The following is a 27,450-nucleotide window of genomic DNA, read 5'->3' as shown; positions in this document are numbered from 1 at the left end:
CGCGAGCACTCGGGCAGGCGATGTCCGCCCTCGTGGTCCAGGAACGCCACCTGTGGCTGAATCTGGTTGAGATGAGGGATGCGGACAAGGTACGCTTTCTCAACGCCCTCATCTCCCGGAACGGCCTATTCGGCGACACCGTCGAGGACTTCGCCCAGCAGTTCTCGGCGGTGAGGAAGCAGACGGAGGCTATACAACACATCTTGCCCCGGCGCGGCTCAAGATCCCGTATCCCGTCTGCTCGCGGGCGTCCCCCTGTGGGGTGAAAGCCCAGGCGGCTCCGCCTCAGCCCAAGCCCAGTTCTCGGCCCCAGCGTAGAGCCCCCAGCAGGAAGCTGACATCCCCCACCTTGCGGGCCGGCACTAGGACCCGGAAGGCTCCTAAGTGCCCCTGAGACGGACGACCCAGGACGAGATGTCTGCTGCAAATCCGGAGCTGGTATCCAGACCACTCCATCCCCCAGTGGAGGGCTGGGAGGTAAATCCTTGGTTTCCTTTTTTTTATGTTCGCCGCACCCTGAACAGGCTGCGGTACCCACATTCTCAATAAAAGAGCAGTTTCCTCACTCCCTGGGTAACATAGCCAGGGTATACGACCGCCGTTATCACGGCAAACCGGGCACTGAGCACCTGCGACTTAGACGCCGCGAATGTGGGCCCCCCGCCTTCGCGCGTCCGGTCGCACCACACTCATACCCATGGCCAGGTGGTTGTGACGGACTACGAGGACGGTCAAAAAGTCCCTCCTCCCCCGTCGCTGACCCCCCCGACGCTGGGTACATGGAACAAGGTAAGTGCTTTGAGGGTCCCCTCAGTGCAGCCACGAGTTTGAGACGAAGCGAGGCTCCTCGACGTGGCATCCCCTGCTCCCTCCCGCTGCGAGGCCCCACTCACAGGTATGTTAAACGCGATCATCCCCTTAGTGCCCCTCGCCCAGAGCTTGGACGCGTGGCGAGCGCTTTCCAACCCGTCACGGTGGTTGGCCAGGACCATTCGACTCGGCTACATGATTCAGTTCGCCAGGCACCAGCCCCGGTTCAGTGCCATCCGCTTCACTTCGGTGAAGGGCAAAAATGCCGCCACCTTGCGTGCGGAGATCACGACCCTTCTGCGCAAGGGCGCGATAGAGCCTGTCCCTCCAGCCGAGATGAAGAAAGGGTTTTACAGCCCTTACTTCATCGTACCGAAGAAAGGCAGTGGGTTGCAGACAATCTTGGACCGGCTGGTGCGGCCTGCTCCCATACTAGATACGTATCTTACCCCCCCCCCAGGGATGTGGGGAACTATACGATGTTTTTTGGGGCGTTGAGGGAGGCTACGTGCAGACCGGTGCACCTGCTACTACACACGCAGCAGCTTGCTTGCACCTGCACTGGCAGTCCACGTAACACGGTTCAGCTATAGCCTTAATTTCAAATTAGACTTGTTACTTGTCAATAACGGTTGGTCACAAGACATGAAAGAACTGAATCTATTTGCTGTCATTGATGTCAAATGGCATTGATGCACCTAGTCCACGATTTCCGATCGGTGATATGGCAAAACAAATTATATCTCAATATTTTTCAGGCTGTTTACGATATTCGAAACATATCTTGATAATTTATTTTCTAAGAAATTACATAAACGGGATTTTAAATCAGAATTGTATTAGTCCTAACAGCCATTGTAGCCAAGTAGATTCAAAATGTTTAATTAACTAAAAATAAAAATTTTCACTAAATGAACACACGGAAGAATGGTATTTAATTTGTAATATAATAAATATAATTTGTATGCACCAATACAACACTACAGTAATACAAATACAATGTTTACCTACATTTTTACAAAACATTTTTGTGAATGCACAAGGTGTGCACAAATTACAACTTCTTATATTTTGGAACCTCGTGGAATATAATTTATTATTGTCCAGTCAGGTTTATTATAATATGATGCTGAGTTATTATTATTATTATTTTGAACGCTTGTTTTATACAATAGTATGGTAATTCTGTTCTGTATTTTGGCGGAACAATGGTAGTTCACTCACTGCAGTCTCAGTGTGTATTTCACAGTTTACAATGTTCTTCATTACAAATCTGGTGAGACGCTGTCACCTCCTTAATTTCTGTGATACTGTGTCGCATTTTTACATTTGTAAAATAACTTTAAGTGGCTTCAAATGTTTGTATTTGTGCGAATGGCTGAACATGCAGCACTTTACCTTCACAATGCATGTGAACTGCTCTACAACCACTGAATCACACCTATTGTGTTCCACAGAAGAAAGAAAGTTAGCAATAAACTTAAATTAGCAATACGATACTGCAGATATCGTTGGATTTTGTATGAAGAATTGCTTACATTCAGGTTAATTTGTTGGCTATATTAAATCATAATATTAATAACTGTCTCTCTCTCTCTCTCTCTCTCTCTCTCTCTCTTTCAGTGCTTGAGGAAGTCCGCTTTTCCGCAAACGTGTTCAGTTTTGCTTTGCATCACCCAGCACGATGTCTGGCTCTTACGATGAATCCGCTGCAGCTGATGAGGCCATGGACAGCTTTTGGGAGGTGCAAACACAACTATTTCCTTCCTTTAAACGCTATACTGCCAACTTATTCAGCTTGTCATCAACAGTTGTGTTGTGTTGTTGCCAGCTCTGGTTTGAATACAGAGAGATGTTGTGTTCATAGTATCAGAATCTGCCAGAACGGTCACAATGAGCTCTATTTACATTACACTGACGGCTCTTGTGATGTTGCCAGAGCTCTTTAAATCACTCTGTGTGAGGATCTGGAAGCCAGTACAATCTTAAAGGGATAGTTCACCTAAGAATTATTTAATTACGCTCATGTTGATCCACACCCTTATGACTTTCTTTCTTCCATGAAACACAAAAGAAGAAATCTTGAAGAATGTATTGGTCACTCTTTTGCATATAATGAAAATGATTGGGGCTGTCGAGTTTGGCAATGTCAAAAAAAGCACCATAAAAGTGGTCTGTATGACTTTGCACTATAATCCAAGCCTTCTAAAGCTATACGACAGCCTTATGTGAGGAACAGAGCAAAAGTCATTGTTCACTGATAAACTATCCGTCCACACGAAGGTCTGAAATAGACTACAAAAGTCATATGGACTTCAAAAATGTTGTGTTGATGCCATTTGATGCCATCATATGTCTCGTGACCAAACAGCATTGACGTCAAACCTGACATAGCATAATGACATAATGGCAGCATATTTGATTTGATAGCTACAGTGAAGGGAATGGTTTTCAGTGAATAGATTTCAGAACTTAAATTTGAGTCTGTCACACAAAGCTATCGTATATCTTCAGAAGACCTGGAATAAAGAGTCATATGGACTATTTTTACAGTACTTTGGTGCTTTTTTGTCATTTTTGACAACCCCAGTCACCATTCACTTTCATTATATAGAAAAGAGTGTCCAGGATGTACTTCAAAAATTTACCTTTTGTGTTCCACGGAAGAAAGAAAGTAGACTTTGGACCAACATGATGTGTAAATGATGACAGAATTTCAATTTTTGGGTGATCTATTCATAACATAATATCTGCATTCTGTCAAATAACCACAAATCCAACCAGTGCTTAGGTGTATGAGGATGCAGACCTGATTTTTAAAGTATTTTTTTATTAGTTTGTTTTTGAGCAATAGTAAGTAGGTATTTCAGCACAGTGTCTTTGAGTCAGGCTAAATCTAATAAAGATTTAAAAAGTTACATATTCAAATGCGAGGGAGCCTTGCACCTGCATTCACCAGCACCTGCAGCCTTACAGCTGTGGATATGCCAGTTTTGTGTGTCTGCAGTAGTGTTTGTGAATAAAGAGCCCTGTCAGTGTGTGTGCTACTGTGGGTCTTATTTACAGGATGACATGAGTCATCTGAGCTTGTCTGAAGGTCAATATAGCTAAATACAAGATTATAAAGAGCCGTAGAAGGAGAACTGTAGTATAAAGTGTGGCAGGCTGAGCACGAGGCAGACACAGTGGGTGTGGCCTCAGGCCTCTGAGAGGTGTTTATTTTAAATAAAATTTAACATAAACATTAAAAAGGGGAATAAAGCATCCATGGTTGAAGTGGTGATAGAATAAACATGGAAGTCTGGCATCCTCGTGGTGAGTTGGGGCTCTGTGCAGGTCAAGGAGTAAAGAAAGGTATTGGGTCCTGGTAAAAGGGGCGCATGTGCTCACTTTTTTGTTCGGGGTGCAGAGGGGGTGGCTCCTCTGGAGTAGCTCGCTTCCCAGGCCATGGCGAGTCTCGAGTTAGGGTCTTGGCGTCGCAGCATCCTGGCATGAAGGCCTCAATGCGTGCTTAAGTCTGGGTAGCACATCTAATTCTCTGCTGAGATTCCCTACCATTCCTGGATCTGCGAGAACGACAGCATGAATGCATGGGGAAGAGACCTGTCTCTCGAGGAGAGGCGCGCTCTGCGTTTAATGTGGACCTGGCTGAAGAACGGCCCTTGGAAGAGGTGGGCAAAGGTGATTCTAGGGAGAGGCGTGACGTTCCGTCACAAAAGGTTGTTCAGAGTGGAATACTAGCATACTGTTTACTGAATATGACCTTCTTCTTTTTATATAGTATGTGAAACAGTATACAATAAGCAAGCAGAAATATTTGAAGGTTTAAAGGTGAACTTAAAGGTGAGATTTTCTTTTGTGCAGTATTTCAGTTTTACACAAAAAAATGAACAGTACATTTGAGAAATATGGTTAAAATGATGTACATTCACATGAGATAAAGACTTCAATTATATCAGTGTATGGCAAGCCCTTTTGACATTTAATGAAGAAGGATATGAACTATAGGGGACCACTTTATATTAGTTGTCTTTAACTACTATGTACTACTAAGCATTTGATACAATGTACTTATTTGTTGTTGCTTTGTACTTGCATCTGTTGTTACACTGCTACCCTTACCCCCTAACCCTAAACCCAGGGTTGGAGTTGAGGGGGGACGCGAGGGGATGCTAAGTTAAAAATAAAAATTATATATTATCAGTAAGCAACATTTTTATATATGTTGCACATAAAATGTATATTTATAATTCAAATAGAGCAAAAAAAGAGCAAAAAAATGAGGGTGATTATTGTTGAAAATTTAGAAAGACAAAACAACTTTAGGATCCATTTTTCCCACATATGACAAGACATGCTGCCAAATATTATGAAATTTTTGACTATTACCTTTCACCGAATTGTCAGGGGTTTTTGTCTGACAGGACCGTGACATCATCACCCCATGTTCTGTCTTGTGATTCGTGTCCTGTCTTTGTGTTGAGCGCACGGGTCCGGGTGTGAGTTACCACCGTGTGCTCTTCGGTAGTGTCACGGTCTTGTCACTCTGTCAATTTGGGGTTTTTGTCTGAAGGGACCGTGACATCATCGTTCACTGTCTGTCTTGTGTTTTGTGTACATTCTTTGTGTGAGCGCACTGGTCAGAGTTACTGCTGTGTGCTCTTCTTGTTCATGTCCGGAGCATGGTGTCTGGATCCTGACGTCCTGTCTGGTTTGGTTTCAGTCTGTGTCGGGATCCGGACACTCATGTTCCATGTTGTGTTTGTTTTGGTATAATTGTGTTGACATTTTCCCTCATGTGTTTCAGGTGCTGCTGGCATGCAGAAATAGTGTTTCCATGGGAACCCTGATTGTTTCTATGGGAACACTGATCATGCCAACTTTCAGCTGGCGAGCAGAACCTGTCCCTTGTTTGTTCGTGCTTATTTTAATCCACTCATGTGTCGTGTGCTTTGCTGGATTGTTGAATGTAGTTTAGTGAATGAATGTAGTCTGTAGTGATTGTTTGTGTGTAATCATTATAGAAAGCTGTTTGATGTGAAGTAACTTACAGTTGAAGTCAGAAGTTTACATACACCTGAAGTCATTAAAACTCATTTTTTAACCACTCCACAGATTTAAAATTAGCAAACAATAGTTTTGGCAAGTCGTTTAGGACATCTTCTTTGTGCATGACAAAAGTAATTTTTCCAACAGTTATTTACAGACAGATTGTTTAAATTTAATTGCCTTTAAGCATCTTGGAAAATTCCAGAACATTATGTCAAGCCTTTAGACAGTTAGCCAATTAGCTTCTGATAGGAAGTGTACTGAATTGAAGGTGTACCTGTGGATGTATTTTAAGGCCTACCTTCAAACTCAGTGCCTCTTTGCTTGACACCATGGGAAAATCAAAAGAAATCAGCCAAGACCTCAGAAAAAAAAAATTGTGGACCTCCACAAGTCTGGTTCATCCTTGGGAGCAATTTCCAAATGCCTTAAGGTACCACGTTCATCTGTACAAACAATATTAAGCAAGTACAAACACCATGAGACCACGCAGCCATCATACCGCTCAGGAAGGAGACGCATTCTGTCGCATTCTAGGGATGAACATAGTTTGGTGCGAAAAGTGCAAATCAATCCCAGAATAACAGCAAAGTAAAGGACCTTGTAAAGATGCTGGAGGAAACAGGTAGACAAGTATCTATATCCACAGTAAAATGAGTCCTATATCGACATAACCTGAAAGGCTGCTCAGCAAGGAAGAATCCACTGCTCCAAAACTACCATAAAAAAGACAGACTACAGTTTGCAAGTGCACATGGGGACAAAGATCTTACATTCTGGAGAAATGTCCTCTGGTATAACTAAACAAAAATTTAACTGTTTGGCCATAATGACCATCGTTATGTTTAGAAGAAAAAGGGTGCGGCTTGCAAGCCAAAGAACACCATCCCAACCGTAAAGCATGGAGGTGGCAGCATCATGTTGTGAGGGTGTTTTGCTGCTGGAGGGACCGGTGCACTTCACAAAATAGATGGTATCATGAGGAATGAAAATTATGTGGATATATTGAAGCAACATCTTAAGACATCAGCCAGGAAGTTAAAGCTCGGTCACAAATGGGTCTTTCAAATGGACAATAACTCCAAGCATACCTCCAAAGTTGTGGCAAAATGGCTTAAGGACAACAAAGCCAAGGTATTGGAGTGGCCATCTCAAAGCCTTGACTTCAATCCGATAGATAATTTGTGGGCAGAACTTTAAAGCATGTGCGAGCAAGGAGGCCTACAAACCTGACTCAGTTACACCAGTTCTGTCCGGAGGAATGGGCCAAAATTCCAGCAACTTATTGTGAGAAGCTTGTGGAAAGCTACCCAAACATTTTACACAAGTTGAACAATTTAAAGGCAATGGTACCAAATACTGCACAACTGCAGCTGGTGCCAGGATCCTTAGTCTTCGCCAGCACAGTGGAAGTTGATATTTATTGTTAATAAATCCTTTGAATGGTTCCTCTGCTCTTTGGTGTCTTTGTCTTGCTCTCGCTCTCTGACACTGAATAGCAGATGTTTCCAAAGTCAGAGGGTGCAAAAGATCTGTAATCCAATTATTGATGGTGGGTGGGAGTCTACTGTATCTTTCCAATGAAACAGTATGAGGCATCTGGCTAAGAGAGTAGAAAATGCCATTATAATCTTAGTACTGTTATCAATGACAAGATCAGGCTCCAGCACTCCAAAAATTGCTATAAAAGGAGATGGTTTAATTGGTATTCCCACTACCTCGGAAAAGAAGGTAAAAATTAACTGCCAAAAATTTGCAAGCTTTGGGCAAAATCAAAACATGTGTGCAAGATTGGCTGGTTCTGTTTTGCATCTGTCACATATAGGATTAATATCTGATATGAAATTAGCTAGTTTCACTTTAGACCAATGCAATCGATGTACACCTTTGAATTGGATTATAGTATGACACATACAAATCAAAGAAGAGTGCATCCTATCCAAAACACCTTGCCATATGTCCTCTGATATTTGTAATTCAAGTTCATCTTCCCGTTGTTTTTTAATAAATTCAGAGGCTTTAAATCTTCTGAATTAAGTAGAGAATACACCCTGCCAGTAATCTTTTTTGTGTATGGGTTGAGTTTCAAGATAATATCTAAAAGGGATTTAAGTGATGGTGACGGAAATCTTTTTGAACATGATGATAGGAAACTGCAAAGCTGCAGATACCTAAAGTAGTGTGGTATCTGCAGCTAGTTCTTAGCTGTTCAAAGGACATAAAGCCATCATCTGCATACAGGTCTTGTAGTGTATTGAGCCCATTGGCAGCCCATGTTTTGAATGCGTCATCAGTACAGGATGGAATAAACATGTTATTTTTCATTATAGGGGCATACATCAAAAAAATCTACTAATGAAAACGCTCACCTAAATTGTGCCCAAATTTTAAGAGACTGAATAACTATCGGATTAACAGAGTATTTGGACACTGATTCTAAAATGGGCATTTTGGTGCAGATCAGTGACTTTAATGAAACTGTGATACAAGACGCAACCTCAGCGAGTAGACACTTAGGGCTAGAGTGTTCACTTTAAAGAGCCATCCAGTAAAGCATGGCTCTTATGTTAGAAGCCCAATAATAATACTGAAAATTAGGCAGAGATAGACCACCATGAGATTGCTGTCACTGTAAAATACTTTTCCACACATGTGGGTTTTTATTATTCCAAATAAAGACAGGTATTAATTTGTCCAGATTTAGAAAAAAAGATTTAGTTAAAAAGATAAGGAGACAGTGGAATAAGTAGATAAACTTGGGCAGTACATTCATTTTAATAATGTTAACTCTGCCACCCAGTGACAATGGAAGCAAGTTCAAAATCTTTCTTCAAATCAATAAGAAATAGGGAAAAATTGGCAAATATCTAATTTTTTTAGTACTTACTTTAAAAGGGAACGAGGTAAGCAAACTTAATTGGGACATAAAATTCAAAGGCATGAGCTTGCTCTTTTGTAGATTTACTTTAAATCTGGAGATTTTACCAGAAACCCCTAATGGCTCGAACAATTTTGAGAGGCTAGCAAGAGTATCAGATATAAATATGAGCATATCATCAGCATATAAAGATATCTTGTGCTCGAAGCCTCCTCTGTATATGCCCTTGATGCTGGCCTCATGCAAATGGCTCACCTGTTTGACACCTGAGCTATCATTTATTTCGGGGATGGAATGGCATGAAGTTTTCTGCCGAAGCTAAAATGCAAGGATTTTCCCAGTTTTGTCACCATGTTCATATGTTCCCTATCTGTCACTCACTCGACATTGTGTTGATGTAGTGAAACAAGGGGTCACTCTTGGGAGCCCCAAACACCTCTGCTTTTTGAAAAAAGGCCAATGGAAATTGGCGAGTGGAATTTGCATGCCACTCCCCCGGACATACGGGTATAAAAGGAGCTGGTATGTAACCACTCATTCAGATTTTCTCTTCGGAGCCGATCGATTCTATTCATTGAGCTGAATTCACTGAGTTCATTCACCTCGTCTGCTGGATTTATGGCGCATTTCAGCAGCTTCTCCCCCTCTGCCCCTGTGGACTGCAGAGAACGCCCCTGGGCAAAAAGAGATTATATTCTAAAAGAGTATATTTTCAACTCTAAAAGAGCGGCACACACGGAATGTCTTTTTAAAGATGCCTTTCCATTTGTGTGTTATTCCTGGTTGTGGTCGTTAACTCTCTGTCTTACGTGTCTGGGGCTGCCCACGTGGAGACTTCATTCGTGGATGGGTCTTGTCCTCATTGCGAGAACATGACCATGGCAACTTTGCGGTTGTGGCTTGCCTTAGTAAGAAAGCAAGCCACGCCAGTGGCTCCCCGCCTCGGTCCTTCTTCCTACGGGTATGAGGCCGTGTCGGTTAGCACTTGGAGCGATTTGGGGACTCCAGTGTAACCCCCCACGGACCTCCCATTCCTCAGCATACTCGCTTGCCCCGGTCGGGCTCACGGATGAGAACGCCGGCTCATCTCAGGGCGAGTTTGACTTCTTATTCGGGGCCCGGGAAGATGATGAGTTATCGAGCGCAGCATCGGAGAGCGGGCTCGTCCATTCTGATGCGGAGGCTTCGGCTGGGCTTCCCCCTTCAGGCATGGTCACCCAGTCTCAGGCCGATGCGGAGATGACGGACATGCTTTCCCGGGCAGCCACGAGCGTCGGGCTAGAGTGGAACCCTCCACTCTCCCCTGAACCCTTGCGGCTCGATGATTGGTTCCTGGGCCCAGAGCGCCATTCACGGCCGCGCGCTGGCCCGGTTCCTTTCTTCCCAGAAGTGCATGAGGAACTGACAAGATCGTGGGGGGCACCTTTTACCACCCGGTCCCGATCTTTCAGCTCCCCCACTCTCACTACCCTCGATGGTGGGGCGGCCAAGGGGTATTCGGTGATCCCCAGCTGGATAAGGCGCTCATGGTGCACGTGTGCCCGCAGAGTGCCACCACCTGGCGCGGGCGTCCGAAGCTCCTGTCCAGGGCCAGTAGATTTACATTGTCTCTGACAGCTAAGGCATACGGTGCCGCTAGACAAGCCGCCTCCACCCTGCACGCCATGGCTCTCCTGCAGGTACACCAAGCCAAGGCGCTAAAAGAGCTGCACGAGGGTGAAGCGGGAACTGCGCTCAGCGACTGACCTCGCTCTCTGCGCGATGAGGTCTCTCGTGCAGGCGATATCCACCCTGGTGGTCCAGGAACGCCACCTTTGGCTCAACCTGGTCAACATGAGAGGGGCTGACAAGGCACGGTTCCTTCACGCTCCCAGGTTGGCCTGTTCAGCGACACCATCGAGGACTTTGCCCAGCAGTTCTTGGCGGTGAAGCAGCAGACGGAGGCCATTCAACACATCCTGCCCCAGCGCAAGACCCCGCACCCCGTCTGCTCATCACCAAGGGCGTCCTCCTGCAGCAACAGCACCGGCTCCGCCGCAGCCCGCCCCCGTGGTGTGGAGCCCACTGCAGGAAGCAGACGCCACCCCTCTCACGGCCAGCCGCCAAGAACCCTAGGAAGGCTTCGAAGCACCCCTGAGATGGGCGACCCTGGGGTGAGGATACCCGCTTCCACGGAGCTGGTAGACAGACCACTCCATCCCCCAGTGGAGGGCTGGGAGGAGAATCTTTAGTTTCATTTTTTGCTGCATGCCCAAGAGGCTGCGGTACCCAAAACTTCAACAAAAGAGTGGTTTCCTTGTTCTCTGGGTCACATGTCAGGTGTGCACAGCCGTCGTCACGACCACCGTCCACCGTCCCATTTTGGCAGGTTCGGCGCTCCAGCGGTGGACCCCCCACCCCTGCGCACCCAGCTGTGGCACAAACATGCCCACACCGGGTTGGTTCCGATGGACAGCGGGGACGATATTCCTCCTCCCCCATCCCCGGCCAAACTTATGGTGGGAATAAGGAGCCAGGTAAGTGCTTCGATGTCCCTGGACTCAGCACGGCCACGGGGCTCAAGCCCCCTCGACGTGGCGCCTCCGGCTCCACCCCGCCGCGAGTCCCCACTCGCCCGTACGTCCGACATGATTATCCCCTTGGTCCCCCTCGCCCGGAGTTTGGACGTGTGGCTCGCGCTTTCCAACCCGTCGCTATGGCTGACCCGGACCGTCCGACTCGGCAACACGATTCAGCTTGCCAGGCGCCCGCCCAGGTTCAGCGGCATCCGCTTCACCTCAGTGAAGGGACAGCTGGCCAGGTGTACCGCTTGTGCATAGTGCCCTTCCCCTCCCATGAGGTGAAAACGTGCGCTTTTGACTCCCAGTCGTGTTCATAAGTTGTGATCCCTGGATGACTTTCCTCCTTAGCCCTGTGGCAGATGAGTTTGCGTAGAAACTCGCTGCTGGCCCAGTATGTGTGCTAACTAGGCCCTGTACTGAGGTAGGTGCTTCACATGTGGTGGTTCCCCGTAGGTGACCCCATGTGATATCTTCCGCTAAATCGTTTCCCTGTCGGTAAACTGCGTCTTCCATGGGCAGAGGCCCCTCTGCCCCCGGTCACCATGTTTGTAGAAACTCCTCCCCCTCGGCAGGACCTACCATGTGACTTCTCCACATGACATAGTACTTCCGACGAGACTCGATAAGACCATGTGACGTATTTCCACTCAAAATACCCCCCCCCCTCTGGGCGGGATGTGATCTTCGTGGTGTCTTCCCCTTCGGAGTGACACCCCCCCGATGTAGACATTTATGGCCCCAGGCGGTTAACAAATTCCACTCTTTTGGGGGAGAAAAAGAGGAAAAGAGGTCACTGCTGGGCAGTCGACTTGTTCCCGAAGGACCGTTCAACGCTCATAAGAGTGTTGGGGGAGGTTACGTGACGGCCTGGTGCGCTGGCTACGAGGCACACAGCGGTCTGCCCGTCTCGCACCACCAGTCCATGTAACACAGTTCAGCTAGTTGTGGCGTTTTGTATAGTGACCCCTAGTGTCACTACATCGACACAACATTGAGTGAGTGACCGATAGGGAATGTCCTGGTTACTTTCGTAACCTCCGTTCCCTGATGGAGGGAACGAGATGTTGTGTCCCTCTTGCCACAACGCTGAACTACCCGCTGAAATGGCCGGGACCTTGTCTCGGCTCCTCAGCACAAAACCTGAATGAGTGGTTGCATACCAGCTTCTTTTATACCCGAATGTCCGGGGGAGTGGCATGCAAATTCCACTTGCCAATTTCCATTGGCCTTTTTTCAAAAAGCAGAGGTGTTTGGGGCTCCCAAGAGTGACCCCTAGTGTCACTACTTCGACACAACGTCTCGTTCCCGCCATCAGGGAACAGAGGTTACGAAAGTAACCAGGACGTTTTGTGCTGTTTTATTAATAAGATTCATAATAAGTTTGGTGGAAAGAAGATTAAATTCTGGTTGAAGTGTGAGTCTTTGCCTAAAAAGCTCAGGCTATGGAGTCTGGGCCAGTGATGCATCCAGAGATAAAATATCACTAGTGAGTTTCTCTAGCCGGGCTATTTGAGCTTTCTACAATTTAGCACTGAATGATATATTCTGCCCTCTTAAATAGGCTTTCATTGACTCCCACACCACAGCAGAGGACATTCCTGGGGTCTGATTATGATCTAGAAAAACAGATATTTCTTTTGATATGAAATTAACAAAGCTTTCATCCGAAAGCAAAAGAGTGTTCAGACGCCACGGCCGATACTCGAAATATGGAGTTGGGAGATTTAGTGTCATCAATAAAGGAGCATGATCAGAAATAACTATTTCATGATACTCACAATCACTAATCAAGTAAAGGAATTTTTTATCAATAAAGAAATAATCTATCTGCGAATACGTTTTGTGAACGGGTGAAAAAAATGAATAACATCTAGAAGTTGGATCACAAAAACGGCAGGCATCAGACATCCCTGTCAGACATAGCTGAATTAGATGTGACCCCAGTGGTGGGTGAACTCCGATCTAACAGAGGAGTCAACACACAGTTCATGTCCCCACCTAAAATGGGGTGATGTGTATCTATATTTGGGAGACAAGAAAAAAGGTAGCAAAAAAAGTGTTATCGTCCCAATTCGGCATGTAAACATTGGCTAGAATGACAGGTGTATTATACAATCTACCCACCGCTATAACATAACGGCCTGCAGAGTCAGCGTCTAAGGTTGAGAAAACAAAAGGAACATTTTTGCTAATAAGAATTGCTGTGCCCCTTGACATAACGTTAAAATTAGAAGTCCGATCTCCCTAGCCTGGTGAAGAATCTGCATGCAGTCTTGGTAGTAATGCACTTTAGCCACTATTGCTCGAGGTTTACTGCCGTGCGACCTATCAGTCAGCATTTTTTATCAATGTTCAAAAACCTCCTTCAGCAGTTTTAAAACAAACGCTGGAGTGCTCGAACTCGGCTCTTCCGCGATGTTCAGTATATGGATGTTAGATCGCCTCAGTCGCCCCTCCTTATCCGTTAATTATTCCTGTAGGCTAGCAACCTCCGATTCCATCTTGCGTATCGTCTTCTGTTGGCCTGTGACCTCATCCAAGCATGCTGAGAGGTTCTGCCCCACCTCTCTCATGGTCTTTTTTGTGGATTCCAACTTGGACCAGAGAATATCAATGCCACCCACCACTTCAGTTTTGACAGCTTGTAATTTGAATTTTATATCTTCAAATTCTCCTGCAAGTGTAGGCTTAATCTCAGACCACAAGAGTGAAACAATATCCGCTTTCAGCGAGGCGATGAGTTCAGCCTGTTCATCCGCCATCTCTGCTTGCTTGTTCACCTTCGAGTCACTATGGTTAGACATATATGTGCTTTTTGCTTGATAGGAATATTGACGAAGTCTTTTGGCCATTTACATCAAAAAGTCCCAAAATTTAGTAAAAAAAGAGAGACGGTACATTTGACAAATATATTGTACTATAACATGACACAGAGCACCGAAATATGCACTTTATTACTCGAATTTCAGCAGAGCTCACTGAAATGCAACCTACTCCATGGTCTGCTCACTAGCGAAGTGCATATAATGACCACGTATAGCTTTCGCATTTATAGAATAAGCAGCGTGCCGCAAATGACAGCTACAGTGACAGCTTTGTCTTTTCTATAATGCGTATAATAAGCAAAAAAGAGACTGTAAAATATAGGCAAACCATATATAGCCATAATAATTTATTTATTTGTTTAGTACGTTATATCAGTCAAAACAATATTTTATGCTTACAAAAGTTATAAGGATAATATTGTATGGTATGCAGAAATCCCTGTCATGTGGCATGTGAGGCATGCATGAAGTAATAAATTATTCTTCTAATGTCCATTTTTGGCTTGGCAAATTATAACAGTGACCTCCCTGTTCTGGATGCATGTAACTTATACATATGAGAGTATTATAGCACGTTAGCACATCAAAATGCATACATTTGGTGCAAAATGGACATGAATGACAATTCTTTCTGAAGAAATGTTAAGAAAACAAATGAGAATTCAACAGTATTTCTCTAAATGTTCACACTTTTGGATTTAACATTCTACTGGATGTCATTCACTGAAGCCTGCAAGAAAAATAATTTGGAGTTTACACTATTGAATGGGTATGTATGTCATTATTACGATTTAATTTTCATAACTGTGAAATGTAAACAATTCTGATTGCGAGGCCGCCGGCAATCTTTAAGTCCCTTCGACCCCACCATCCCCCTTGCATTTTTGTTTTACAACACGACCACTGCCTAAACCTAACCCTAACCCAACCCTAACCCTACCCCTAAATCTACCTGTACCTCAACCTCAGTAGCAGCAAATGTGAATCTTGTGAGAATTTTGTAAAAAAACATGTAGTTACACAGTAAGTAAATTGTATTGTATGCATTTGAATGTTAGTACATAGTATTTAAAGATATCTAATATAAAGTAGGACCAATTATGGTGGGTATAGATATAGATATAGGCTGGGTTTCCCAAAGCACTAAGTTAATAGCACTTAAGTAGAACATAATCTATGGTGTGTTTCCCAAAAGCATCTGTGACGAGGAGGAAGTGTGCGCACAGCCGGCCCCCAAAAGGGCTAATCAGCCAAGGAGAGGGATAAAGCAGAGCCGGATGCGGCAGTTCGAGAGAGAGAGAGCCACATGCTGCTGCCGTGTGTGTGTTTGTGTTTTGTGTCTTTTTAAGTTTTCATTAAAATATTACTTTGATGCTTCGTCCGGGTCCCGCCTCCTCCTTGCCCATCCTTTATATGGTTACAGCATCATAGTCTAAGTAGTACTTAAAAACGCTCATAAATTAACGAGAATCCATCAAAAGTAAGTCCATCAAGTGCAGCTTAAACGTTTTTTTCTTGCATCTTTCAGTTCGTCAGAGACAAAGGGACATTTAATAAATTGTATTAATATATTTTGATAATTGGAAAGCTATTGTACACTATTTCAGAAGATAAAAAAGTGTTGAAAAAATGGCTTTGAAATCAAGAAACATACTCTACACAATTACGTGACTGCAGATGCGAGCGCTTGGCCAACCGGTCCAGTTGAACATGCTTAACATGCATTCTTGCATTACCATGGCGGGAACAAACCCTCTCAAAGGGGCGATAGAGTTACTTTGAAATGTCTGTAATTATTATTATTCTGGTATGGTCGTATAAATATATTGACTTTAACTGACTTGCTCAACAATATTCTCTTCAAACTGTTGTTCTGTCATGACAGTAGTTCAGTTGAAAGAGAAAACTCACCATAAAAGCAGACAGTTCACACTAATCTCAATATAGTGCCCTTGCTGCAATGTTGAGAATTTGTAGCTACATTGTGTTATGAATTGTGGCCTGAGACATTCCAATGTGTCAATGAAATCGACAATGAAAAAGAGCTTGCATTGCAAGATGCGTTTGCATTCACGTACTTGCGTAGGGGATGTTTCGGCCCTTAGGCTACGTGAGAGCCCCTTATTATGATTCACATTATGTGCACTCACATTACATGATTTTCTTGCGTCACTTTCATGAATCTCTATGAAGTTGAGTATCAATACATCTGAAACCCCGTCTTACAAAAGCCATCATTAATTTTGGGCCTTGATAAGGTTGCATATAATGTCCATGCTTGTCAGTATTTCTGCATTATTCATATTGTTGAGAAGACAAACTCATGGACATATTGGCTTTCAACAACTTTAAACCGGACAGCTCCCGTAAAGAAGCACTTAAGTTCTACTTTATAATAAGTGATTGACGTGCTGGTTTGGGAAAAAGGTGTTACTCAATCGTAAAATAATGAGTGACGTTACATTAGTTAAGATGATCTTAAAAGTTGCAACGTTATTGGGAAACCCAGCCATACACAATTCAAATTTATTGCCATTTTTACTAGTTGTAATTCTGTTGTTGATATCAGGGACTGATATTTGTACTAGTACCAATGTAATTATTGATATAAATAAAAAATGTAACTTGTAAGAAATTAATTAAGGATATCTGTAATTGTGTTTTGAAAAGGAGGGAGTGACACTGTGAAATTCTACTAGATATTAATAAATATGTTTTTTACTAGTTGAAATTTCATTTTTGATATCAAGAATGGGTAATTCAGCAAGCAATGACGTCATTTTTTATTTCTGAGTTAATATTTTTACTAGTGCAAACATAATTACGATATCAAAAATGAGCATTTTCACTAGTATTAATTTAATTGATGATATCAAGAATTAGACTTTTCACTAGGGAAAATCGAATTATGGATATCAATCATTCATATCCTGTCCATGATTAAAAGTCAGTTTGGCTTGCCATAGTACTCAAGGCACTTTAGCATACAGAAAGGTGAAAATACTGTATATTTAAACAAAAACAGCGAAACAAACAATATAACAAACACAATATACCTATTAAAATCAATATTGGAGTTTTTTGGAGTTTTTTGTTTTTTTAGTCCATGTCTCTTAGCTTTGAAGCCATCTCTATGCTAGTGTATTCCTAAATGTTGACAAAAAGCAGATATAGAGATGTCAAATTTACAATCTTTCTTTTTAGCGTAAACAAACCAAAAATATTGATGACTCATCTTGCACTCAGGGGCGTATTCCAATATTTGTCCAATAAAATGCTCTCCAGAATGTGTACAGACTAACGATAGCAAGTAGCAAATCATGGGTTATTGCTGTGACATAAACTAAAGCCTATTAGATATTTATAAAAAGGGTGAGCCCTTCGATGTCCCACTATGATGGTAAGGACCAGTATGTGTGCGATCCACTAGTCAAAACAGAATGAGTATGAGTGTAAAAAAAGTATTCATGGATATGTTGTCATGTAAATACTAATATTTAATACAAAGACCGTTTTGTTCATGAACTGAAGTGTGTATAACTGCAGTAAGGCTTTGTGGATATATTGTGTCTTTCATCCATTTAAACATGTCTGGTTCAGAGCCTTTCCAAGCTTTCCAGTGCATGTGTGTGTGTTGTTGTTGTGATGTCAGTGTTAGCGCATTGAAGCACAGGATTAGCGCGCTAGGAGAAAATGGACACAAAGCTGTGGCGGTCATTACATAACTCCACATGCACAACAATGAGTCCCATCCCCCTCTCATCTCATCTCTCTACCACCAGCACTCATTTCTCAGTGTTCTCTCATGCCACCTGCAAGCCCCAGGGAGAGCACATTTTTGGTATATAAGGAAACCAGTAAACGTTTTTTCCAATGGGCAATTTTTAATGGCCAGTTCGGACCAAATCCAAGATGAATTTGTGAGACAAAGTGCAGACGAATTCTATTTGAGACCGAAATGTATAAAATGAAAAACTATTTTGCTGTTTAGTAGCATTAAAAAGGGTTCCTGTAGCTCAGCTGGTAGAGCATGGCTTTAGCAATGCCAAGATTAAGGGTTTGATTCACAGGGAACACACAAACTGTTAAAAATGTATACCCTGAATGCACTGTAAGTCGCTTTGTTTAAAAGTGTCTGCTAATGCATACATTTAATCCAAATGTAAATGTTAAAATAGCAGTAAGGTTTGGCAATCTGTTTGGCTAAAGATTCTTTTTATGTGATATTTTACTAAGAGCTTAGTCCAAACGATTTGACGATCCTCACTGCTATTTTGAATGCCATGAGAATAAGGGCTGCTGCGGTGGCAATTGTTTACCACTGCACTGGTAAAGGATCAATCAATGGCGTTGAATGGTGGTTGGAGGGCGGGGGAGGTTGTGCGTGCAAATTACATGTTTATTGTGGATCAAACTTTAAAAAGTGCATCAATACAAATTAAACCCTTTGTTCTACTAAAAAACATTTTTTAAAAGAAAAACTTTTTTGAATAAAATATTGTTTATTCAAATTATCCAGTCATAGTATTGTGAGGATTTTTCCCGTCTAAGCAGTATGTCATGGGATGGAAGTGCTGATCCCCGGTAAAAAGACAGTGCTTTTTAATCACCTATTTTCAAATGCATCATACGTATATAAAAGATTAAGCCGCTGTCAACAGTATATTCAATGGAGAGAATGCATAACGGAGCTTGACTTTTAGATAGAGTGCATAAAGGGGCACGAGCCCTTTCTTTCACATTCTTCTTCTTATGTTGTGAAGTGTCTAAAAAATTGAAAATTAATATGTCCCTAGAATGAAGAATCCACAAAACCATTACTAAGTGTCTAATACTTTACTCATTATATTACATTATTTCAGGAATTTATTTCAAGTTTTCGCAAGGTCTTTTATGTAAGTATATATATTTACGTCACATACATAACCTCTGGTGCCACTCTACCACCGCAGTGGGGCGGTTGTCACGGTGATGCTAGCAGCCCAAATGAGAATATAACAGGCACAGTGATATACATATAAAATAATGTACATTAAGACAAAACACTAGGTATATTACACTGCTGTTGCTGTTTGGATTTAAATAAGAAGATACTTAAGAGCCTATGATTGGCTCATTATTGCAGTGATTAATATGTTTCAGCTGGCAACAATTCTTTTAACACTAACTGATGCAGTGTGAAGCTTCTCATTTCTTAAACAACCATGTCGGAAGACGTATCCTGTGATCATGGAAAAGATGTTACTTTGTTTCAGAAGGGGCAAATTACTGGCCTGCGTCAAGCAAAGAAAACATCTGAGATTGCTGAAATAACTGGAATTGGGTTAAGAACTGTCCAACCCATTATTAAAACCTGAGAGGATAGTAGTGAACCGTCAGATTCGCAGAAGAAATTTGGTCAGAAAAAAATTTTGAATGATTGTGATCGGAGATCACTAAAACGCTTGGTAAAGTCGCATCGTAAAAAATCGACAGTAGAAATAACAGCTATGTTTAATAGTGAAAGTAAGAGCATTTCCACATGCACAATGCAACAAGAACTTACAGGATTGGGACTGGACAGCTGTGTGGCCACAAGAAATCCACTTGTTAGTGAAGCTAATCGGAAAAAATAACTTCAGTTTGCTAGGGAGCATAAAGATTGGACTGTGGAGCAATGGAAAAAGGTCATGTGGTCTGATGAGTCCAGATTTAGCCTATTCCAAGGTGATGGGCGCGTCAGTGTAAGAAAGGAAGTGTGTGAAGCGATGCACCTGTCATGCATAGTGCCCACTGTATGATCTGGGGTTGCTTCAATTGGTCAAGTCTAGGCTCAGCAATGTTATGTGGCAATAAAATGAAGTCAACTGACTACCAGAATGTACTGAATGACCAGGTTATCCCATCAATGGATTTTTTCTTCCCTGATGACACGGGCATATTCCATGATGACAATGCCAAGATTCATCGGGCTCAAATTGTGAAGAGTGGTTCAGGGAGCATGAGGAATCATTTTCACACATGAATTGGCCACCACAGAGTCATGACCTTAACCCCATTGAAAGTCTTTGGGATATGCTGGAAAAGACTTTACGGAGTGGTTAGACTCTCCCGTCATCAATACAAGATATTGGCCAAACATTAATGCAACTCTGGACGGAAATAAATGTTGTGACGTTGCATAATGTTGTCGAAACAATGCCACAACAAATGCGTGCCATAATCAAAGCTAAAGGCGGTCCAACTAAATATTAGATTATGCAAAATTTTTTTGGCCAAGCAGTGATTAAAATATTAGGTATCGGAACATTACATAAGTATTCTAAAAAGGAAGAATGTGTTTACAAATTCTACATTATTTACTGCATGTTTGCATTGAATTCAGTGTTTTTGTGCCTGAGACGAGTATCAGCTGCACATCCAATGTCGATGTTTTCCAGTTGATTAGTGCCACCAATGTGCTGGACTGTGCAGATGCAGTCAAAAAATTGCTGCTGTCTGCTGTCTTTAAAAAACACTTTTGGATTGTCGGTAGACGATTTGTCAGACCAGGTGTGAATAGCGCCGTAGGAATCCATTGTTCCTATTCAAAGCTTGTTTGCAATGAAAATTTGTGTATACGTATTGTATTTTTGGACTCACGAAAATGAAAATTTGACATTATTTTTTATGTTTAAATAAAGGTACATTTCTAGTTTCAACATTATTTGTTCTTTAGACCTTCGTCTTATTGGACAAGAAATGAAATTTAATCTAAAAGGATATTTAGATATTTTTAATACTTCTGCAGTTATAAGCACTCCAACTTTGAAAAAACAACACAAAAACACGCTGTTGGTGTTTTTTGTTTTTTTTTCCTTGGTCAATTTTTGGACTCCATAAGCATATTATGCAACAAGTGTTGCTAAAGTCTACTTATTTTAGTAAAAGACCTACCAATCTCTGTGTAAAAAAAAGTACCTCTAGTTTTGCTTAAAAGCTGCACTTTTTCGGGGTTACAATTAGCAAAAGTTCATTATTGAGTGAGTACATAAAAAAAATCAGTATTCAAAACCATGTCCTTGTCTTACCCTGATTCACTCTGGTAAGCCTACAATAATGATTTTTATTTGGAGCTTTCGTGTTTGATTTGACACCGAAATCGCAGGCATACGTCATTTGTCCTTGTGTGTTTAAGTCATGTCCGCATGAGTTTCGGCTTGGAAAGCTATGGCAGTTCAGTCGGTCGCAGTACAAGACAGCAGTGGCAAGGAATCAGTCTCCTAATGGATGTTTAACTGTTAACTGTTTGGCAAAGTTGTTAACCTGCTATAATGCTTGGATATGTTTTCTGGTAGGGTTGCTGAAGCTAATATTGGTTGTCATGCTTTAATGAATCGAACATTACTCATATGTTTACCGATCAAGATGTGTTTAATAGGCTCGGTCTTCTGTTGAAGTTACTGTAACATGTTTACTAATACTCATGATTTCTAAGTATTTTATAACATTGCTGCAGATTCGAGATTCCCTAAGTGTGTGTGTGTTGCTGTTTTCTTACTTCTTTTACCCCAGTCACAGAAATGCACAAGTTGTTGTCACTGTCCATTGCACTTTTAGCAGATAGTGTTTTTAAACAGAGTGGACAATTTAAATTTGCATCTAAAAGCCACTATAGGTACAAGGCAGTTTCTCATGAATGTATACTCATCTCAAGCACAGTAATGTATATATTCATTTGTTTAGCATCTAACCATCTCTCTTTTACTTTACTTCCAAAGAAACAATAAAGAAAAAACTGTTTATTATTTTAATTGTTATATTGCACATTATAATATTAAAATATATTGCAATTGATTTATATACATTAATATATATTGCAAGTGTATTTCATCCCCATAATTCTTGAATCCTGTTTTGTATTTTTATATTACAGTCTTATTGTTTGCAGTGCATAGACCTATTATTGTAGTATTAGGGTTTACTTGCATTGTCCATTTAGGCTGTAGATTGTAATATTAAAATAAGTATCTTCAATTGAACTCATATCAGTCATATCACGAGATTCACCTCTTAAATTGATATGTGTAGTACAATATAAACATTGTGTAGTGGATAACAATTTTGAATAATCATATAAAAATGTAAATAAGAGTGTTGTTTACAGTATCTTCTTCAAAGTAATTAATATATCAGTTATAAATATTTAATCAAATAACATAATATCAACAAGAAAATAGCACTTCATGACTTCAGTTCTGCGGGTGATGATCACAGGCGATGTCCAGGTAAAGCCCAAAGTATACTTCTATTTTAACACGAACACTCAGCATCTGCGTACAGTCGAATGCGAGCCTGTCAAAGTATACTCCATTTGATGGTGCGTGCATATACAGGCATTTTGCGCATGCGCTACGAGATGCCAGACAATTTCTCTTCAGGAGTTTAGACCCATAAAGATGTCTTTATATTTTGTCAGACTTGAGTTATACAAATGTAGGTATCTCCAGACCTCCTCGCACACACACTCTTGACGTGCATATTTACTGTTTTACCTTCGTCTCCTGTTTTTTACTGCCAATTATGTCTTCTTCTAGTGTTTCTTTGTGACAGCAACGGCTCATATGTGAGTGTTGCCACCTTGTGTATCCACTAATTCGTGCAAATAAATCCAGGCGCATGTGCAGGTGGTGCATTCAAGATGCGCTGTTAGAAAAATTGGGGTTTGCGCATTCAGTGTTCGAGCACTCTGCTGATGACGAGATTTGCATCACACGTCCTGTTCTGACTGAAGTGTACTTTGGGCTTAACCTCAAACCATGAGATTCATCCACGCAGTGCCGAAACACGACTCACGTAAAATGTTCCTCTGCAAATTCTTGCAGTTTTAAGTTTCAAAAACAGATGTCGCTATAGAGCACAAACTTCCGTAGTGCAGCTTTAGAAAAATGACTTTTAATTAAAGTTTGTGTCCTTAACATTTTATTAAGCAGTAACCATATTTAAATGCAATAAGGCACTCATTATTAATAAAAATGTCTTAATTTATTTAATTTATTAAAGAATAACAGTATCACTTTACATTAATGTTTCCTTTGAATTGAAAAGGTCTTCATTAATGACTAAAATGATTAACAATTGCATTATAAATCATTGATATGCATTTATAACAACATGCAACAACAGGGTCACTTTCATGCAATACCTGCCAAATAGTGAGCCAGTTTACCTCACGTTATAAATACTTAATAACACATATTCAACATTAGTAACCAATGAAAATGTACCTTAATATAAAGTAGACACATATACTGTAATACATTTATTAAGAGTTTCCAACATTAGAAACCTATGCACATAAAGTTCAGTATGGTTTAATGGTCATCAGGCTTTATTACATGATATATACTGTGAATGAGAATGAAGATCTGAAAAGTGGACTTTAGGTAACTTTAGGTAACTAGGACTAGGTTATTTTGGACAGCACTCGGAATAGCAACATTCTTTAGACATCAATGTGACAAGAAAAGTGACAACACAAGTGAGAATTAAGTAGGATATTTTATGTTTTTTTTTATTGATACAGATATGAATAAGTGCATTTATTAAGCATTTATAACATGTTAGCTAAAATGATCACTATTCGGCAAGTATTGCACAAGGCACTATTTGTGTTGTTATAACTGTTATAATGCATATATAAATTACTTATTAGTCATTTATGATCCCCTTTATAAACCCTCAACAAATTGTTTTATAATCAATGTAAAGTGTTAGCAGAATAATTCATCAAAACAGCATTAAGTAAATGATGTCTCACTTTTGAACGAATAGGTAATAATTTTGATTAAGAAGGATTGAGTATTATGTAGGATGATCTCTTCCTCTTCACCTAGGTGGGAAATTATAAGCGTGCTGTCAAGAGAATTGACGACGGGCATCGACTTTGCAATGATCTCATGAACTGCCTTCAGGAACGTGCCAAGATTGAGAAGTCCTACAGTCAGCAGCTCACCGAGTGGTCCAAGAGATGGAGACAACTTATTGAGAAAGGTTCTGTCCAGAGAAAGTCCTGTAGTTTCTGTGCAAGCTGCATCCCTTCGAGAATGATTAAAGAGACATTTTACACTCTTTTAGAATGAGTCTAAAATAAAAAAATATCTTTATAATAATTATCTTTAGTCTAAATTATTTGTATATTGTTCTGTCCATAACAGATAATATATGGTTAGACGTGTGTAGATACAGTGGGCCCCCAATATTTGGGGAATGTTATTGCATTACTACAATGTTACAACTGCAAAAAAAATAAAAAATAAAAAATAAAATAAACTTATTATTATTAGTAGTATTATTATGCAATGGGATTCATACACTGCAAAATAGTCACATTATTTTCAAGTATTCTTGTCTTTTTTCCAGTAAAAATATCGAAACATCCTTAAAATATGATAAATGTTCCTACACAAAAACACTTGAAAACGATATGATTTGTAGTGTACATTTGTACGTGTGGCTTAAGTGTCCAAAAGCTTCCGGGGTCCTGTACTGTATATGTTATATTGATATATGTGTGTTTTGTGAATGACAGGGCCACAGTACGGTTCTGTGGAACGAGCCTGGTTAGCCATGATGACAGAGGCTGATAAGGTGAGTGAACTTCATCAGGAGGTGAAGAACGGACTCATGAACGAGGACATTGAGAAGGTGAAGAACTGGCAGAAGGACTCTTACCACAGACAGATAATTGGTGGATTCAAGGAAACCAAAGAGGCTGAGGAGGGTTTCAAGAAAGCACAGAAACCCTGGGCTAAGAAACTCAAAGAGGTACAGTGGTACCCGTAGGGTTCATTTCACCGTATACTTATCTTAAAGATTTACTTTAAAAAATAAACACAGACAGCACAGGTCTTGCTCTTGCTCTTGAAATCTTTATTGCAGTGCAGCAGTGACGGAGTCAGACTGATCACAGATAATTCTTGATTCAAACCTTTTAACTGGTTTGTTAAACGGTTTGCCGCCCACAACGTACATGTATATATATCCAGTCATTTATGAACATGTCCTGTTTTAGTTTTAAATAGATGTACTTGTGGGGTAGACATATTACATATGTATTACTCTATATAATAGCTTATTTAGTGAAGTTCAACTATCCAGTTGCAAGAGTTTGTTGTATTGCAGTTAGTTAAATGTCACATGTCTGCCTGCCACAGATGGATTCGGCAAAGAAGACCTACCACATGACCTGTAAGGAGGAGAAACTGGCCGCAGCTCGAGAAGCAGATGCATCTGTCACCCCTGACCAGCAGAAGAAACTGCATGAGAAGACAGAGAAATGCAAACAAGACGTACAGAAGGTGAGAAAATCTATAGAAGCATTAAAAAATTATGATTAGAAAGAAAAACATTGTAATAATCTTATTCATTACTGATTATCGAGACAATTGCCTTTCATCAAGTTTAATTTGTCACACACATTTGAGTAAATAAAAAAGTACTATCTTACAAATGTAAGTATTATTCAAGGCCATTCAAGATTATCAGTTACTTAGTTCTAATTGTGGTTGGTAAAACTGAGAGGTGAGGAGTGAAAGTGTGATTTATAGGCAGGGTTGGGAAGTAACGGAATACATACGGGATTATGTTGGGAAGTAACGGAATACATATGGGAATACATATTTAAAATACAAAATATTAGTAACTGTACTCCACTACAGTTACAATTTAAATCATTGGTAATCAGAATAGTTACATTCACAAAGGATTTTGACTACTGAAGATTACTTTCCAACTCATTGTTATTTGTTTCATGTAGTATTTAGTCTATTTAGTAAGAAAAAATGTATTACTATAAATGATGTGATCAGAAAAATATGTCGTTGTGTAAACTCTGTGGGGTTTTGAAATAAGTTTGGATCAGCAGAAATGTTTAACCTTGTGTAAATTGTCATGTGAACATTTAGCTTTATGCTAAGCTAAAATGCTATTTCTAGCCCTTTTAAATGCACCTGTTACCAGGCACAATTATATATTTTTCTATCAAGAAAATCCACATTAAATCATATTTTCTCTAGTAAGACATTTGTTATTAGTGCAAAGATGTACTGTAAAAATATTTTTCTTGATGAGAATTTTTGTATTGTTTTCGTGTAAAAATATCTGAAAATCCTTAAAACAAGACAAATTTTCTTTATCTTGTTTTAGACGCTACACTGCATAAGATATTTACGTTTTGTTTTTCAAAAAACATATTTTTAATATAGATGTATTTTCTCTTACTGTACTGTCAGATTTTTTTACTTGTTATTTACTTATAGTCAAAAGAAGTAAAAAAAATCTGCCAGTGCTGAAGAAGTAATCCAAAGTATTTAGATTACGTTACTGACCTTGAGTAACAGAATACGTTACAAATTACGGTAACACTTTATAATAAATACATGGTTAAAAAGTATTAGTAAAGCATAAGTTTATAGTTAATTGATCATTTGTAAATTAGTGTTCCTACATTATTAATACATTAATCAGCTACGTATAAATAGTATGTTATTTATTTATATTCACTTTAGAAATTATTTATTATTGTTTAATAAGTTCATATATACACTGATCAGCCACAACATTAAAACCACTGACAGGTGAAGAGAATAACATTGATTATCTCATTACAATGGCACCTGTCAAGGGGTGGGATATATTAGGCAGCAAGTGAACAGTCAGTTCTTGAATTTCATGTATTGGAAGCAGGAAAAATATGCAAGCATAAGGATCTGAGTGACTTTGACCAAATTGGCCAAATTGTGATGGCTAGACAACTGGGTCAGAGCATCTCCAAAATGACAGGTCTTGTGGGGTGTTTCTGGTATGCAGTGGTTAGTACCTAACAAAAGTTGTCCAAGGAAGGACAACCGGTAAACCGGCGACAGGGTCATGGGCGCCCAAGGCTCACTGATGCGCGTGGGGAGTGAAAGCTAGCCCGTCTGGTCCGATCCCACAGAAGAGCTACTGTAGCACAAACTGATGAAAAACGTAATGCTGGCCATGATATAAAGGTGTCAGAACACACAGTGCATCACAGCTTGCTACATATGGGGCTGCATATATCCACCGCCGAAAGCACATACAATGGGCTTGTGAGCGTCAGAACTGGACAATGGAGCAATCGGTGGCCTGGTCTGATGAATCACATGTTCTTTTAGATCATGTGGCCGGCCGGGTGCGTTTGCTTAATTTACCTGGGAAAGAGATGGCAGCAGGATGCACCATGGGAAGAAGGCAGGCCAGTGGATAGAGTGTGATGCTCTGGGTAATGTTCTGCTGGGAAACCTTGGATCCTGGAATTCATGTGGATGTTACTTTTACACATACC

General features: G+C 40.8%; 1 protein-coding gene across 3 annotated transcripts in view; it reads left to right on the top strand.

Moving 5' to 3' along the window:
* Positions 1 to 27,450, top strand: part of LOC127419788 (protein kinase C and casein kinase substrate in neurons protein 1-like) — a 90,325-nt gene that overhangs the window by 43,833 nt on the left and 19,042 nt on the right. For 2 of the 3 annotated variants that reach the window (XM_051661519.1, XM_051661520.1), the window contains exons 2-5: positions 2,434 to 2,554; positions 23,978 to 24,134; positions 24,673 to 24,908; positions 25,298 to 25,441. In XM_051661519.1, the coding sequence (XP_051517479.1) occupies positions 2,495 to 2,554; positions 23,978 to 24,134; positions 24,673 to 24,908; positions 25,298 to 25,441 (597 nt within the window). In that variant the 5' untranslated portion in view covers positions 2,434 to 2,494. The remainder of the gene's footprint in view (positions 1 to 2,433; positions 2,555 to 23,977; positions 24,135 to 24,672; positions 24,909 to 25,297; positions 25,442 to 27,450) is intronic. The other variant, XM_051661521.1, reaches the window with a different exon arrangement.

The sequence above is a fragment of the Myxocyprinus asiaticus genome, chromosome 29 (assembly GCF_019703515.2).
Source record: "Myxocyprinus asiaticus isolate MX2 ecotype Aquarium Trade chromosome 29, UBuf_Myxa_2, whole genome shotgun sequence".
Lineage (NCBI taxonomy): Eukaryota > Metazoa > Chordata > Actinopteri > Cypriniformes > Catostomidae > Myxocyprinus > Myxocyprinus asiaticus.
This window is presented reverse-complemented; position numbering and strand designations above follow the sequence as displayed.